We start from the raw sequence: 13,046 nt of genomic DNA on the forward strand, positions 1-13,046 counted from the left end.
ATAACGCAGATTTTCCTGGCATAGCAATGAAAATCCACAACATAAGTTGACTTACTGCCTACATAAAGTCATAGCGGATGTATTGTCTACAGAATTTGGTTATAATGTAATCGGTTTGATTTTCTGCACGAATCCACAAAATCTGCAGTGTTTTGAGCACATCTCAAGCAGATGACCCAATTATTGTCTGGTACATCAACATTTTCCTGGTTTGCAATGCAAATCTCCCAGGTTATACAATCACTTTGGAAGCAAAATGATGACCATGACAGAAGTGATCGGAATTCACAGGGCAGAGATTCTCCCAAAAAAAAACAAAAAAAAAACAAAAAAAAAAACCTTGCTATAGAAACGTGACCGTGTGACTCAATGAATTACACTTCAAAAATGATCCACCCATCATAGTACAGAGTAGATTCTAGAAATGCAGATTAAGGTCAGAAAGTGTTACTGAAGAGAGTAAAGTGATGCAAAAAGGGGGCATCATCCCAAAAAGATAATTGAGGGGGGCAGGGTGGAGAAATGAACAAACATTGACTCTTCTATTTGTTTTTTGGTCAGTACCAGATCAGCTGCTTATGTTTATCTGACTAATGATGGAAAAGCAATTACTCTAAAAAAGGATGCGAGGCCGCTGTCCTCAGGAACAAGGCCAGCACTTGTCTGCTTACAGGGAACGCTTCCTTTGATACATTGCCTCCCCCCAACACATGTGACTAATGCTGAATGAAATAAAAGCACTGGAGGCTCCAATTCCCAAAGTCATTATACATCTACCCTTCCTGTTCATTGTAAAGGGGGCCCAGCCATTGTGGTCCTTGTGCTGCACAGAAAACGTTTTAAGTAGGGCTTTGGGGGGGGGGGGGGGGGTTAATTTATATGTTTACATCATTTACAAAGTGTTATTCTGTTTGGAATTTTACAGTAAAAAGATCTAAAAATTACATTTTTCTGTGGATTAGCCATTTCTGCTTTATGCTCACCATCCCAAATTTGGCTGTAAAACAACTGGCTGGTACAAACATCCCTGCTGTGCATAGTCTAGCAAAAATCAAGTGTTTTCCGGACCAAAAAAAAAAAAAAAAACGAAAAAAAAAACACATTGATGACCTATCAGAAGGAAAGGTTATTAGTATTATTGGATTGGTGGCAGTCTATCAACTAGAAATCCATAAATCAGCTCCCCTCACCAGCAGACATTAGAGGTTTAGAGTCACTGCACATGCAAATCTATAGGAGCAGACTTGCCGTAACCTGGTCTGACCACTAGATAAATAAACCTTCCTACAACAACTTCCAAGTGGTAACATGGGATATGTAGCAATAGCATGGCAAAAAAAAAAAAAAAAAAGTTTTTTGCTGCAGTTCATAGCAGGAAATGCAGTGCAACTCTTGAGCGTCACCCCCTGCTGCGGCAAAATTGCAGCATAAATTGCATGAGAAATCAAGAGATTTATGTGGTTACTGATGTATGTGTAACCAACACTGGGGTAAATGCTGCAGCCATTACACTACGTGTGAAGATATCGTTTGCCTGAAGTATTTTGCCATGGCCATGTAAAGCTGCAGGCTCTCCAATTGGAGTTGACTATATTTCTACTTATAACTTTGGGTACAGTCACACAACACCTGGTCGCCCAGGGGAACACACAGCCACGCGCTGGAGAGGGGTGACCACTGTTCGCCCATGCCCTTTCCATTGAGAAGAGTGGCCGGTGCCGTAACATAGGACATGACTTATATTTCACCGTGCAAATAGACAACGTGTGCTCACTACACAGTGACCGGGGCCATGGGCGTCAATGGGACCGATATGTGGCCACAAATGGCTCTGCCGCATAATGGTCCCCATTACATTCATGTGAATGAGCCGTTAGCAAGTTATGTCTAGATTTAATGTGTTAAACAGGCAGTAGTAATGCAACATACACAAACATTTGACCGCCCAGCCGTAGTCGAGCAGGCACATGTCCGGCGCCAAGGAGAGGAGGAAGGGTGACCATATCAATGTAGGGGTGCCCCCTTGTATGGAGCCACATATCGCTCTGTGCGGCCACGTGTACAACCACAAGCTTGCGGCCATACATACGACCCCCCCCCCCCCCAAAACGGTAGTGTGAATGGGGCCTAAGTCAGTATCATTTACATATATTGAACTGCTCCAGATATATCTTTGCAATGTCAGCAAGTTTAGTCATACTTACATCCCCTAAATAGAAGCATTTCATGTGTTACCAAACAATCAGAACACACAAACTTGAATAAAAATCTCTTTATTGTCAGATTGGTTGGGAAGCAAATATATTACAACTTCTTTAAAAAATAAAGTACCAACTTTAACTCATTCAGCAAGTCAGAAAACGCTGCATCATGTATAAAAACCAGAAAGGAAAGGATAAAATCAGCCACATAAAAAACATACACAGCCCTCTAAAATACTATAGCCTATAATAGTGTAGTGTTCCTGAACTGGGACATACCACTTTCTCTCCAGATACTTCTTGTAGTGACAGATCTATACTGGATTCATGCTCACCCAAGCTGCAAAACTCAATATAAAAACCACATCTCCATGTAAAGAGTCTCCGATGATCCTGATCAAGTCTCCGATACATTCATCAGCGGTATAACAGGAATGTACAAGTATTCAGTATATTGCATAGTTCAGACATTTGCTTCCAGTGCAAAATGTAACATAACTTGGTCCTACTACAAAATGTTCTCTATACACAAACGAGGCAACAATCTTATGAAATGATACTTAAACTAGGGGGATTCTAGCCCGAAAACCAGAAATGGTGTCCTTTAAACCCCAAATGGGCAGACAGTATCCTCACGACTACAGATTCAACTCCTCTTCACCAAGATTTTAGCACATTTGTGTTTTGCTTTTGCAGAGGACACTAAAGAAGCAGCACATTGCACTTTATGACCCACATTGGGGTGAACACTAGATTTAAAGGGGTGGTACAGATTAGAAAAAAAAACCAAGGCTCTATTCTTTGTGAAACCGAACCACTCATGATCTGCAGCCTAGTGTAGAGCTATACAACATGGACAGAGGAGAGACCATGTCTACAATAAAATCTTTTTTCTAATCCTGGAGAGCCCCTTTAAACAAACCAACCATTCTAAACATCAGGACTTTGGTTGTTTTCTTCCAGGTCATGAATAGGTTTAAGTTTATTAAGTTTTTTTCCCCCGGAGGAATAAAGTGTATATTGGGCCTGAAATACTAGTTTATTCACAAAAAGCACCTAAAATGAAGAGGAATTGTAAATCTGAAGATGCTGCCTTTGAACAACCATATACTCTATATAAAATGTCTAGACATGAACACCGCTTCTGCCAGTTAAAAATATCACATTTATGCTTTTCCTAATGTGCAAAACAAAGAATTGGGGTTTCCTTGGAAATGAGCACCCCCTAGGCTTTCCTCCTGCCATGCCAGGTAAGATGGCACCAAACTCTGGAATGTTATAGCGTGGGGATAGATGTGTGCAAAATACCATTTCTAAAACTGGTAGCATCAAAAGTTGGCCTTATAATCTTATGCCACTTAAAAACTATACATCGCTATAGCCCTACACCTTATGAATAAGAAAAACTTTGTGTACAATATATCCTATTATAACATTTTTCCAGTCATTTCCCTGTTGAAGGAAGTAGATGAAGGACAAAACCACCAAAAAGTTTCCTTTTGAGAATAACTACAAAAAACAGCAATGAATGGTATACAAAAAAAATTAATCAATGTCCCCCTTATACCTGTAAACTGATCCGGCAGTCCCAGGGGATTCTGCCGCAATGACATCAATGTAAATGCTGCAACCAATCAATGGCTATTCATTGGCTACAGCGATAACATGAATACATATACGACAACATTGAAGAACCAAGCTTAGTTTCATCATACCATTTCTTGTATGGGAGATTAGTATAAAATTATGTAAACCCCCTTAAAATAAGTGTACCTTCCTCAGTGGAAATCGATAAAGGCAACACATTGGCGAGTATCCCACAATTTGCCGCAGGGCATTATACAAGAGGGGCCAGAAATGTACACTGCATGTAGCCACCAGCAGGCTGTGTGTAAGTAATGAACAGCTATTAGGCTTATCTTATTGGCAGTATGAAGGCAGATTTTTTATAGGGATACCTTAACTGTACTACAAAGTGCTACACATCCCTATTACTCTGCAAACTTATAAGGTGATCTCCTAAACTCAAGAGATTGATTTCTAGATGCAACAAAACTGGGATCTTGTTCTAAAGCAAATCACAGCATTCTATAATTGTAGTTTCTGAAGAACAATGAATATTGACAAGTAGGTGGGAAAATCTTTAAAATGGGTCTTTACACTAGTTACAACATGAAATCAGTTTTAAAGGGACATTAAGGCTGAGCCATGAACAGCTTAAAACCATCTTCTCAAATTTCATGTTTAATCATCCTCTTCCTCATCATCATCATCGTCGTAATAACGATTTCTTTTGATCTGTTCTTCTACGCTCAGTTCCTCTACATCTTCTCCCTCAAAGTATCCATTGTCTTGGGATCTTCGATTCAGAGTTGGAGAAAGCTCCTTGGGCACTAGATCTTCCGTGCTTGAGTATCTGGAATGGGTCGATTCCTCTGGGGAGAGTTCCTGGTTGGGAACCTCAGTTTCAGAATCATCCCCGTTTTCTAAGAAACTCCGATCTTCAGTACTTGAAGGAGTGTCAGCCTTGGCTTTAGGGGTTATGAGCAATGTTTCATGCTGGTCTATGGTAGTTTTGGGTTTTTCATCCTCAGATTCCTTACTTTGTACCTCGTCCAAATCCTCCTCTGCTTTTACAGAATCACGCTTTCGTAATACTGGTGATAACTCAGTTGGACTTTCTGGCTCTCTCTTGCTTTTGGCGACAACTGGTTTTGCTACACTAAGCATGAAAGGACGGCTACGCTCTTTAAGTGAGGAACTTCTCCTAAGCTTTTTAAGGTCAGAATCTTCCTCATTTTCGGTTTTTACGTGTTCGTCGCTTGGTGGCCACTTGGGCTTGAACACTTTAATGTTTTCTTCCAGAGCATTACCTGAGCCGGATGATTCCATTGGTGGCGGCCAAGCAACTCTTAGCCTTTTGGTTTCAACTTTTTTTTCTTGATCATGTGCATTAATTGCAGACTTGGCTTCCATGGATGCAGCCAAGACACCGACTTTGGCAATTGGTGCCTCTTCTACTACAGGGCTGCCAGGGTCTCCAGTGGTATTACTCTGTTGAACAACATTCTCTCTGTTCTCACTGTCCTCTTTCTTGCCCTCCCACAATTCTTTGTGTGGTTTGTGCCCAAAACCTTCATCATAGTTCCCCTTTGACTTGAAGAGTTGGTTAAAGTGAGGCTTGCAGTAGGCATTTCCATGGAGTGAGGCATAGCTTCCAAGACTGGTGAAGAAAACAGATTATATATTACTTTTCAGAAGCAAAACTCAGCCAGCCAGACTATAAATAACGTCATCAAGCAACTTATCATGCAATTTGTTCATAAAGCTAAAGTTTAAATTAATAGGTGCTTTAAGTCAGTTTAGATACAATACTTTGATAAGGTTTTAGTTTTACAATAATTCAGTCAATCATATAGGGTGGCCATGGAGAGGCATACTGAAGTCTGCCGATCAACCGTATTCTCAATTCTGTACCAGAATTAGCTAATACTAATTACAGTATGAACAACAGTTGAGGGGTATTCCCATTTTTTCTATTGTATAGCCTATTCATTATATGAGAATTTGTGCATTTATCCAAGGCGCTCTTCCCGATCAGCGATTTTACACTACACTAGGTTTAAGATCTGGACTAATACAAGTTCCACCTCATGGATTCGCATAATATATCCATCACAGGATCATCTCTAAAAGTAGCCACACACATTGGATGAACAGAATACCAGCTAACATGCATGAGGGATTCTAAGGATTCACTTTACATACAGGGGAACTTATCTTTCTTGAGAAGACAAGGTTGGGAGTGAGGAAATCTAAGTCGCTGTCAGGCTGTCCAACAAAGTATTCTCCAGTGAGAACATATACACCCCAGCATGCATTTTTTTTAAGAAGCGGTCATACAAATTCCAGAAGTGTGGCCACCTTTAGATAGCAATCTATAATTTATGTCTTAAATAACAGTTGCTTGAGAGAAGTTAACCTTCCTTACATGATATTCTTGGGGGGTGGGGACAAAATTATTAATTTGCCCTCCTTGTTACATTTCTATTACACCCATTCATTATTGAAGAGCATAACATGAGACCAAGACTCAGGTGTGAACTGAGCTTTAGAGAAGATCTGCATAACTTCCAGGGAAACATTCATGTACACAATAAGCAGCTCCAGAATGCTTAAAATTTGCAAGTGAATTTTTTTAAACCTAATAAGTGTAAAGTAACATTTGGGCAAAGCAAAAAAACAAAAACCATTGAGGTTTTTAATCAATTTCCCACATTGGCAGCATGCACTGGCCTTAGAAGCTTTATGGGTGCATCACACAGTGATCACAGCTCAATACCTTAAACTAAAAGTAGTCTTTGACAAATAGTAAGCTGTAGCCACTACTGCAGTTACATCTTATCATTTGAGTGCAATTTAGGGGTGATACAGACATGCAATGCTGTCAAGTGAGATTTTTCTTTACCAGCATTTACCAACGAGTCTTGATCTTGGCAATGAAGAGGGGGAAGGGAGGAGAATAAGTCCAGCACAATTTCTAAAGAGCACTGCAGATGAAAGCCAAGGTAAACCAGAACAATTTATCCATCACCAAGATTTAGACATTATGGAGAGTTCTCTAGAACTTAAACCAAGATTAAGGAATAACTTGCCATAGTAATACAATTGCTCAATGTCTGTAAATAAGCACAAAGTTTGTGGTGGGAAAATGTGACATTAAAGGGAACCCATTACCAGGGACCTCATTTTCTAAATACAGGTCGCAGAAGTCCATTACAATTGCAATTCAAATATGTCTTTGCACCTTCTCCAAGCATAATTGTGTATTATAACTCACCTTCCATCCTGACAAAATCAGACAAAAAAAAAAAAAAAAGCGGAGGTTGGCTTTGGCTTGTATGAATTTCAAAATCCACCATGTGACTTGTCTGGGCTGCTCACTCTTCAGCTCTAAGCCCCCACACCTGTGTGCTCTTTTACAGCTCCTGAGGAGCACAAAGGTCGGGGCTGAGGATTTTGTCAGGGTGCAAGGTAATTTGCAACACAATTATATTGTAATGCAAATGCTTAGAGAAGGCTGAATCGCGCATGTCTGTAGTGACAATGAGGTCCCTGGTGACAGGTTCCCTTTAAGCACACAAACAACATTCACAAGTTTTTTGTTATAGATAAGGCCTTACTAGGAATTAAGCCTAGAGAATATAATAGTTTTATTGTCACCCTGTTTACCCAAATTAAGACAACTTCTGTTCTCGCAGAGGGCAAAATAAAAATTGTCCCATAAAGGAGTGTAATGGAAAGGAAATATATGACTTATTGTAGAAAACAGAAAATAAAGACCAATTCCATTAGTCACCGGTACAAACCGGGGCAAGACGAAGAAGCGCAGGTGATACAACAACTCCCAGGGCGAACTCACAGTCCATTAAAATGCTGTCGGACACAGCAAACCCTGAGAGTCAAATTCATACAAGAACAACTTCCCTACGTGTTCAGAAACCCAAACCCATCCCAATAATCTACCTGAGCTTAGTGGAGCAGTGGTGACAGCGGAAGCAGGCATTGTGATACACTTGCTGGTTGGCAAAGAGACGTTCCATAGGGTAAACTGTCTTCTGACACCCAAAGCAGATCTCTCTTGGAGGAGGTTGAAACTTCTGTTCAGAGTGCAAAAGAAAACATTAAAGCTAATTAAGTATAAATTGCTCAAATATGCAATTTACCTACTGTACAATGAGCCACTCAATACTGCAAAAAGATTGAACAAGACGGAAAAAGCTTCAAAAAAGAAAGGAAGAGCAGCAAGAAGATTTAAAGCAAAAGTAACAAAAAACTCATGCTGGACTGTCCATGCCCTATACAGAAAACTGATGAGTTCTAAGCATGTTCACTAATGACATCCTGTGGTGCTAGAATCCTCCTGTATGTATAGCTTTCATGCTTGGGCAGCAACATGCACTGAACAAAGCATTCTCATGTGACTTCTGAATTAATTATGGCCTAGGCCTCATTAAATTCTATGGGTGAATGCAAGAACGCAGCATGGAAAAGTCACGTACAGAGACAAGGTTGTACAAGCTGCCTATACCACTGCAGTACCCAGACTACAAGGAAAGAAGAAGAGGACAGGAGCGAATAGAAGTCAGGACACAGAAGCTGGAAGAGAAATAAGAAGCCGTCAAATAGTTTATGGTTTAAGAGGAAACTAAAACTGAGGAAGTCACATTAACATAGATAATGTATACAATGGTCTCTTTTGTAGTTAATTGCACAATTTCCATACACTTATAATTCATACTGGGAAATTATCTAAATGCCACAGAAAATAAGCCATTTAACAATAAGCACAAGTCTGGATTGTTACAATCTAACAGATTCTGCCTTATTAGTTAAATAGGTTTTTCCTAAATCTAAGGAGGAATCTACAGTGAAACAAGGGTTATTCTAAAGGGAAATTCTAAAAACGGGGATTCCCATTGTAATTATTCATTAGCCTTTCAGAATTCCTAATGAATATTTTATTCTAGTAACAGGTTTGAAACAGCTTTGCAAGTTGACTAGCAAGTGGGTAACATTTTGCTGAAGTCTATCCAAGGGACCTGCAAAGTATTCAGAGGATGGGTACAGTACAGGTATATTCCTCAGAGTCTAATGTCCACCCTTAGTAATTAAACTCCTGAAATAAAACTAAAGTAGTTAAGCGTTTATTATACATCAACCAGCTCCCTGTCAGAAGCATGTGGAGTCCCCGTGGGAGGGGGCAGCCACAGCCTGTGTGTGCCCGTCTCTTCTCCTGCAGCTCATTCCCTATGACCCCATCATGTGTATGAAGCAGGCAGGTGAGGAATGGTGTGGAGTAGAGCAAGAATGTATGAGAAGATACAGGCACACACATGCTGCTGCTCCCACTAACTGGGATTCCCCCACATGCTGCTGGCAGGGAGTCAGGCAACGCAAAATAAAAACTTTTATAAACTACTTAAATGATTCAGAATGTAGCCATTTTATAAAATTTGGCATAGCAAAGGCAATTGGAACCAGTCACCGGCAAAAAATAAAATTACATTCATGGAGACAGGTACCCTTTAAGAACTTTAAATTGTCAAAGTTTTAGTTATTGGCCAAATTGCTAGACTGAGGGGTGCAGCACTGAGCCGCTTACCACCAAAATGAACAAAGACCAGTACAAATCATAATTTTACAAACCTAGACAAACCCCTATTCTATACTGCAAATTCACATCTAATGTGCTGCACATCAGTGCACCCCCAATCCAGCTGGTCAGCAACTATGACACCAAGGGCAGTGTTCCAGTCACCCTTTTGCAGATGAGCCACTTACCTTAAGGATTTTGGAAGGAGTACTCTCCAGCTGGTTTAGAGCTCTTGTTTGTGGGTTATAACCAGGAGAAGTGCTGGGTCTTTGGACCTCCTCCTCGGTTTTTCCTGCAAATAAAAGATATGTGCATTATTAAATGCATCACTACCACAAAAAGAATGTAAAACCCGACAGTACATCTGGAGTCGATCCAGTAGTCACCTTAGGGCTCAGACCTTAAAAATCACAATACGGATTCAACAAATGGGAGTGCTAAAAAAAAAAAAAAAAAAAAAAAGTACAATTTTCCTTATGGCAGAACCAGGAGGAGGCACGGTGGTCCAAACCTAGCAGTACCAGTCTCTGTACAGTCAAGCAAGAAGAGTAGTAGCAATTGTCAGGCCTGAGAATTTCTCAGTTCTTCATTGACAGATAGGTGCCCAAGGGCAAATTTTTATTTAACAATGAAATCCAACACTTTTTTGGCATACAAGCCATAAAATAATGGCAATACCTGGGGCATTGCTGGGTGGGCTTGGTGGTGGAGTGGACCAACTTGGGCCTTCCTGTCCCTGTGCACTAATTAAAGCCTGCACTACTACAGTCCTAAACAGGCGCAAACAAGAGCACAATTCAACACCAGACCAGACCTGGCATAGAATAACTAACCCCCAGAGTATCTATTCTGATACTCTGGACAAGGATAGATCTATATAGAAATAAAGGACAAAAAACATTACAACAATCTTCTGGCTTCTCAGTATTGACGCCATATTGAGAGGACATTAGTGAAAGGCCATCAGTATAGTTCCCCCGAAAAAAGCATTGTAGGGGCAGTTCACATCTCTCATTACATTTGTTAAATTTTATTTTTTTTGCATTAGTTCAAGGGAGCCAGAATTGCTGACATACAGAACTATTGCAAATCTTCCTATCTTACTTTTATTATAGGCCAAATAAAATCAGCAAGACCCATACTGTGAAGGTAATTTTCTACGGGCACAAAGGCCAAGGTTACATCCCCATTCAGTTATTATGAGCAGCAATCAAGTTTCAGCTTACAGTTACCAATGCCAATTACTGAAGACTTGTGAACTGCACCCAAAATGGTACCATACAACCCTGGCTACACTATACACGCTATTAAATGATTGTCCTGAATATTATCCACAAGATGCAATTTGTGTAACACACACAGTTAAAAAGAGGCTTTACTGCCTGTAAAACTTACCATTGCTATCGGGCAGGCTCCGGGGTGTAGGACTGTTTTCAGTCACAGATCTCTACAAAAATTGAAAAGGCACAACATATTAAAAACAAACATGCTGATAAAGAATGGTGTCCATTCTCTGAATAAGGCTCTTACCTTTTCACTCTCAACAGAAGAGCTGGAGCGTGCTGGACTAGGTGGAACATTTTCCTTCTGCTCCGATTTCATGTCGTTCCAAATCGCTTTCATGTCATGCTACAGAAGTAGAGAGAAAATTTACTGTAAAGTCCGAAGAGGAAACAGCTGTGTCAACAACCATCCTACCAATAGGCTGAACCATACGAATCCAAGGAGCTAGGCGGCTAAATATGCAAAGTAAATATGAAAACACGGTGCAACGTGTCCCAACGTGTACTCTGCATAAGTGGTGTCCAAGATATAACAGCTTACATCCAAAAGAAAAAGGTGGTCACCACACTCCATTTCTGATGCAAATGATTGGGCAGATTAAAGATGCTGACAGGACCATTCTGTGCACTACATGCATTGCAAGTGCAGGCAGCATGTTCTAGAGCAGGAGGAGCTTGTAAAATGGTACATAGCACAAAGCCACTTTCTGAGGAAAGACACCTTCTGCAGGTACAGGCAGCATGTTATAAGGCTGAACACGTATACACGTAGCATGTTATAAGGCTGAACACGTATACACGTAGCATGTTATAAGGCTGAACAGAATACAGATTTACTAGAAAAGATTCAACATAAATTACCAAGAGAACAAAAAGGTTCTCAGGTGTCCAGTGTGCGCAAACACGTTGTCAACCACACAGACATCAATCACCAAGTAGGGTCACAAACTGGACTCCCTAGCCCATAATAACTTATACCAAGTCTTTTTCCACAATCTGCAAGGAGGAAGAGAGATTTTAATTCCAGCACCATTTCTTTTATTTCATCTGGTTTAAAAAAAAAAATAAATTAAAAAAAATAAAATAAATAATACATGGGCTGGCATATAATCCATGGGGTGTGCAATAAGTTTCATATCCATGTTTTGGTGCATTGTTATACAAGATCGTGAATATTGCAATCTGTCTAGCAGTGCTCAAACATGCGATCGGCTCAATTTAAAATATATGGCAGAATATGGGGGGGGGGGGGGGGGGACCTCATAACAAGTTGCCTACTCCATGCACCAAGGTGTGTGTCACGCTTTAAACTAGAAAATTATTTCTATGAAATATTGAGGATTCAGCTTTAAAACGAGACCCCACAGAATTCCAGCTTAAAAGGAACACTCCAGCCACAGACAATTCATTGAATAATGTATGGTACAGGACCTGAAGGGAGGAGCACGACTCACTGTCAGTGTATGCCTACAACCAGGCTCCTCCCCAATTTGCATCCCTAAATATCATCCTGTTAGAGATGGCCATTTGGGGTCTTTAGGATTTGCTACCATTATAAGGCTTAATTTTCATTTTTAACGTCACAAGTGAATGTAAGGCGGGGTTGTATTGTTTGTTCTGCATTTACCTGCATCCTCAATATTACATCATTCTGCTTTCCCTATGTTAAATACAATTAAGTGTATAGGATGGAAACATCTATGGAACTATAGCATGCAGAGTCTAGATGGCAGAGGATACGGCTGATGAGTAAAAGGCGAGGAGCTGGCAGATCTGTTCCAGCAGAAGTGGTCAGACTGGTTTCTCTGCATGACAAGTCATTACTTAGTAACAGTACAATGGCGAGAGATCCCTAGGCAAAACATACAGAGGAAGTCGCTGGGCCCTACGTCCTGTTGAGTCACTCATTTGTGATCGGATGTATCCAGCCCCACACTGGGAGCGACAGGACACATGCCCTGGCGATATACAGATTTCCGCACAAGTGGCATGATGACAAATGAATAGACAAATAAGTTAAACTGCCATGTTCATTAAGCTGGGTAATAAATGCAGGTCAGCAGGAAGAGAATTTCCTATCAGATTTCCTGGAATGTGATCCAGACCGAGCCATATGTAATCCCTGTGCACAGCACTGCAATAATTTAAGGAGTCAATGATGGTAACCCTTATGACCCAAACTCCTTTAATATGCATTACTCTGCCAATTATGGTACAACTGGATATGTCTAGTTCCCCATCATAGTCAATTCTCTAATTTGATGGCATCTGTCATCTCCAGCAACGGACCGCCCATATGATGGTATGGACATTGATTTCTGAAACTACAGGTTAAACTATACTAATATGGCTCCTCTACCTGCTCAGTGGCCCTGGACTGGTACTGCCCAGCAGATATGAAAATTG

At 40.5% G+C, this 13,046-nt stretch overlaps 1 protein-coding gene across 5 annotated transcripts in view; it reads right to left on the reverse strand.

The window, feature by feature from the left end:
- Positions 1 to 2,257: 2,257 nt before the first annotated feature.
- LIMA1 (LIM domain and actin binding 1) overlaps positions 2,258 to 13,046 on the reverse strand; it is a 32,893-nt gene continuing 22,104 nt past the window's right edge. For all 5 annotated transcript variants that reach the window (XM_072134532.1, XM_072134530.1, XM_072134535.1 and 2 more), the window contains 5 exons: positions 10,888 to 10,986; positions 10,753 to 10,804; positions 9,546 to 9,649; positions 7,728 to 7,861; positions 2,258 to 5,424 (listed from right to left, as the gene is read on the reverse strand). In XM_072134532.1, coding sequence (XP_071990633.1) covers positions 4,446 to 5,424; positions 7,728 to 7,861; positions 9,546 to 9,649; positions 10,753 to 10,804; positions 10,888 to 10,986 — 1,368 coding nt within the window. In that variant the 3' untranslated portion in view covers positions 2,258 to 4,445. The remainder of the gene's footprint in view (positions 5,425 to 7,727; positions 7,862 to 9,545; positions 9,650 to 10,752; positions 10,805 to 10,887; positions 10,987 to 13,046) is intronic.

The sequence above is a fragment of the Engystomops pustulosus genome, chromosome 2 (genome assembly GCF_040894005.1).
Source record: "Engystomops pustulosus chromosome 2, aEngPut4.maternal, whole genome shotgun sequence".
NCBI classification, from domain to species: domain Eukaryota; kingdom Metazoa; phylum Chordata; class Amphibia; order Anura; family Leptodactylidae; genus Engystomops; species Engystomops pustulosus.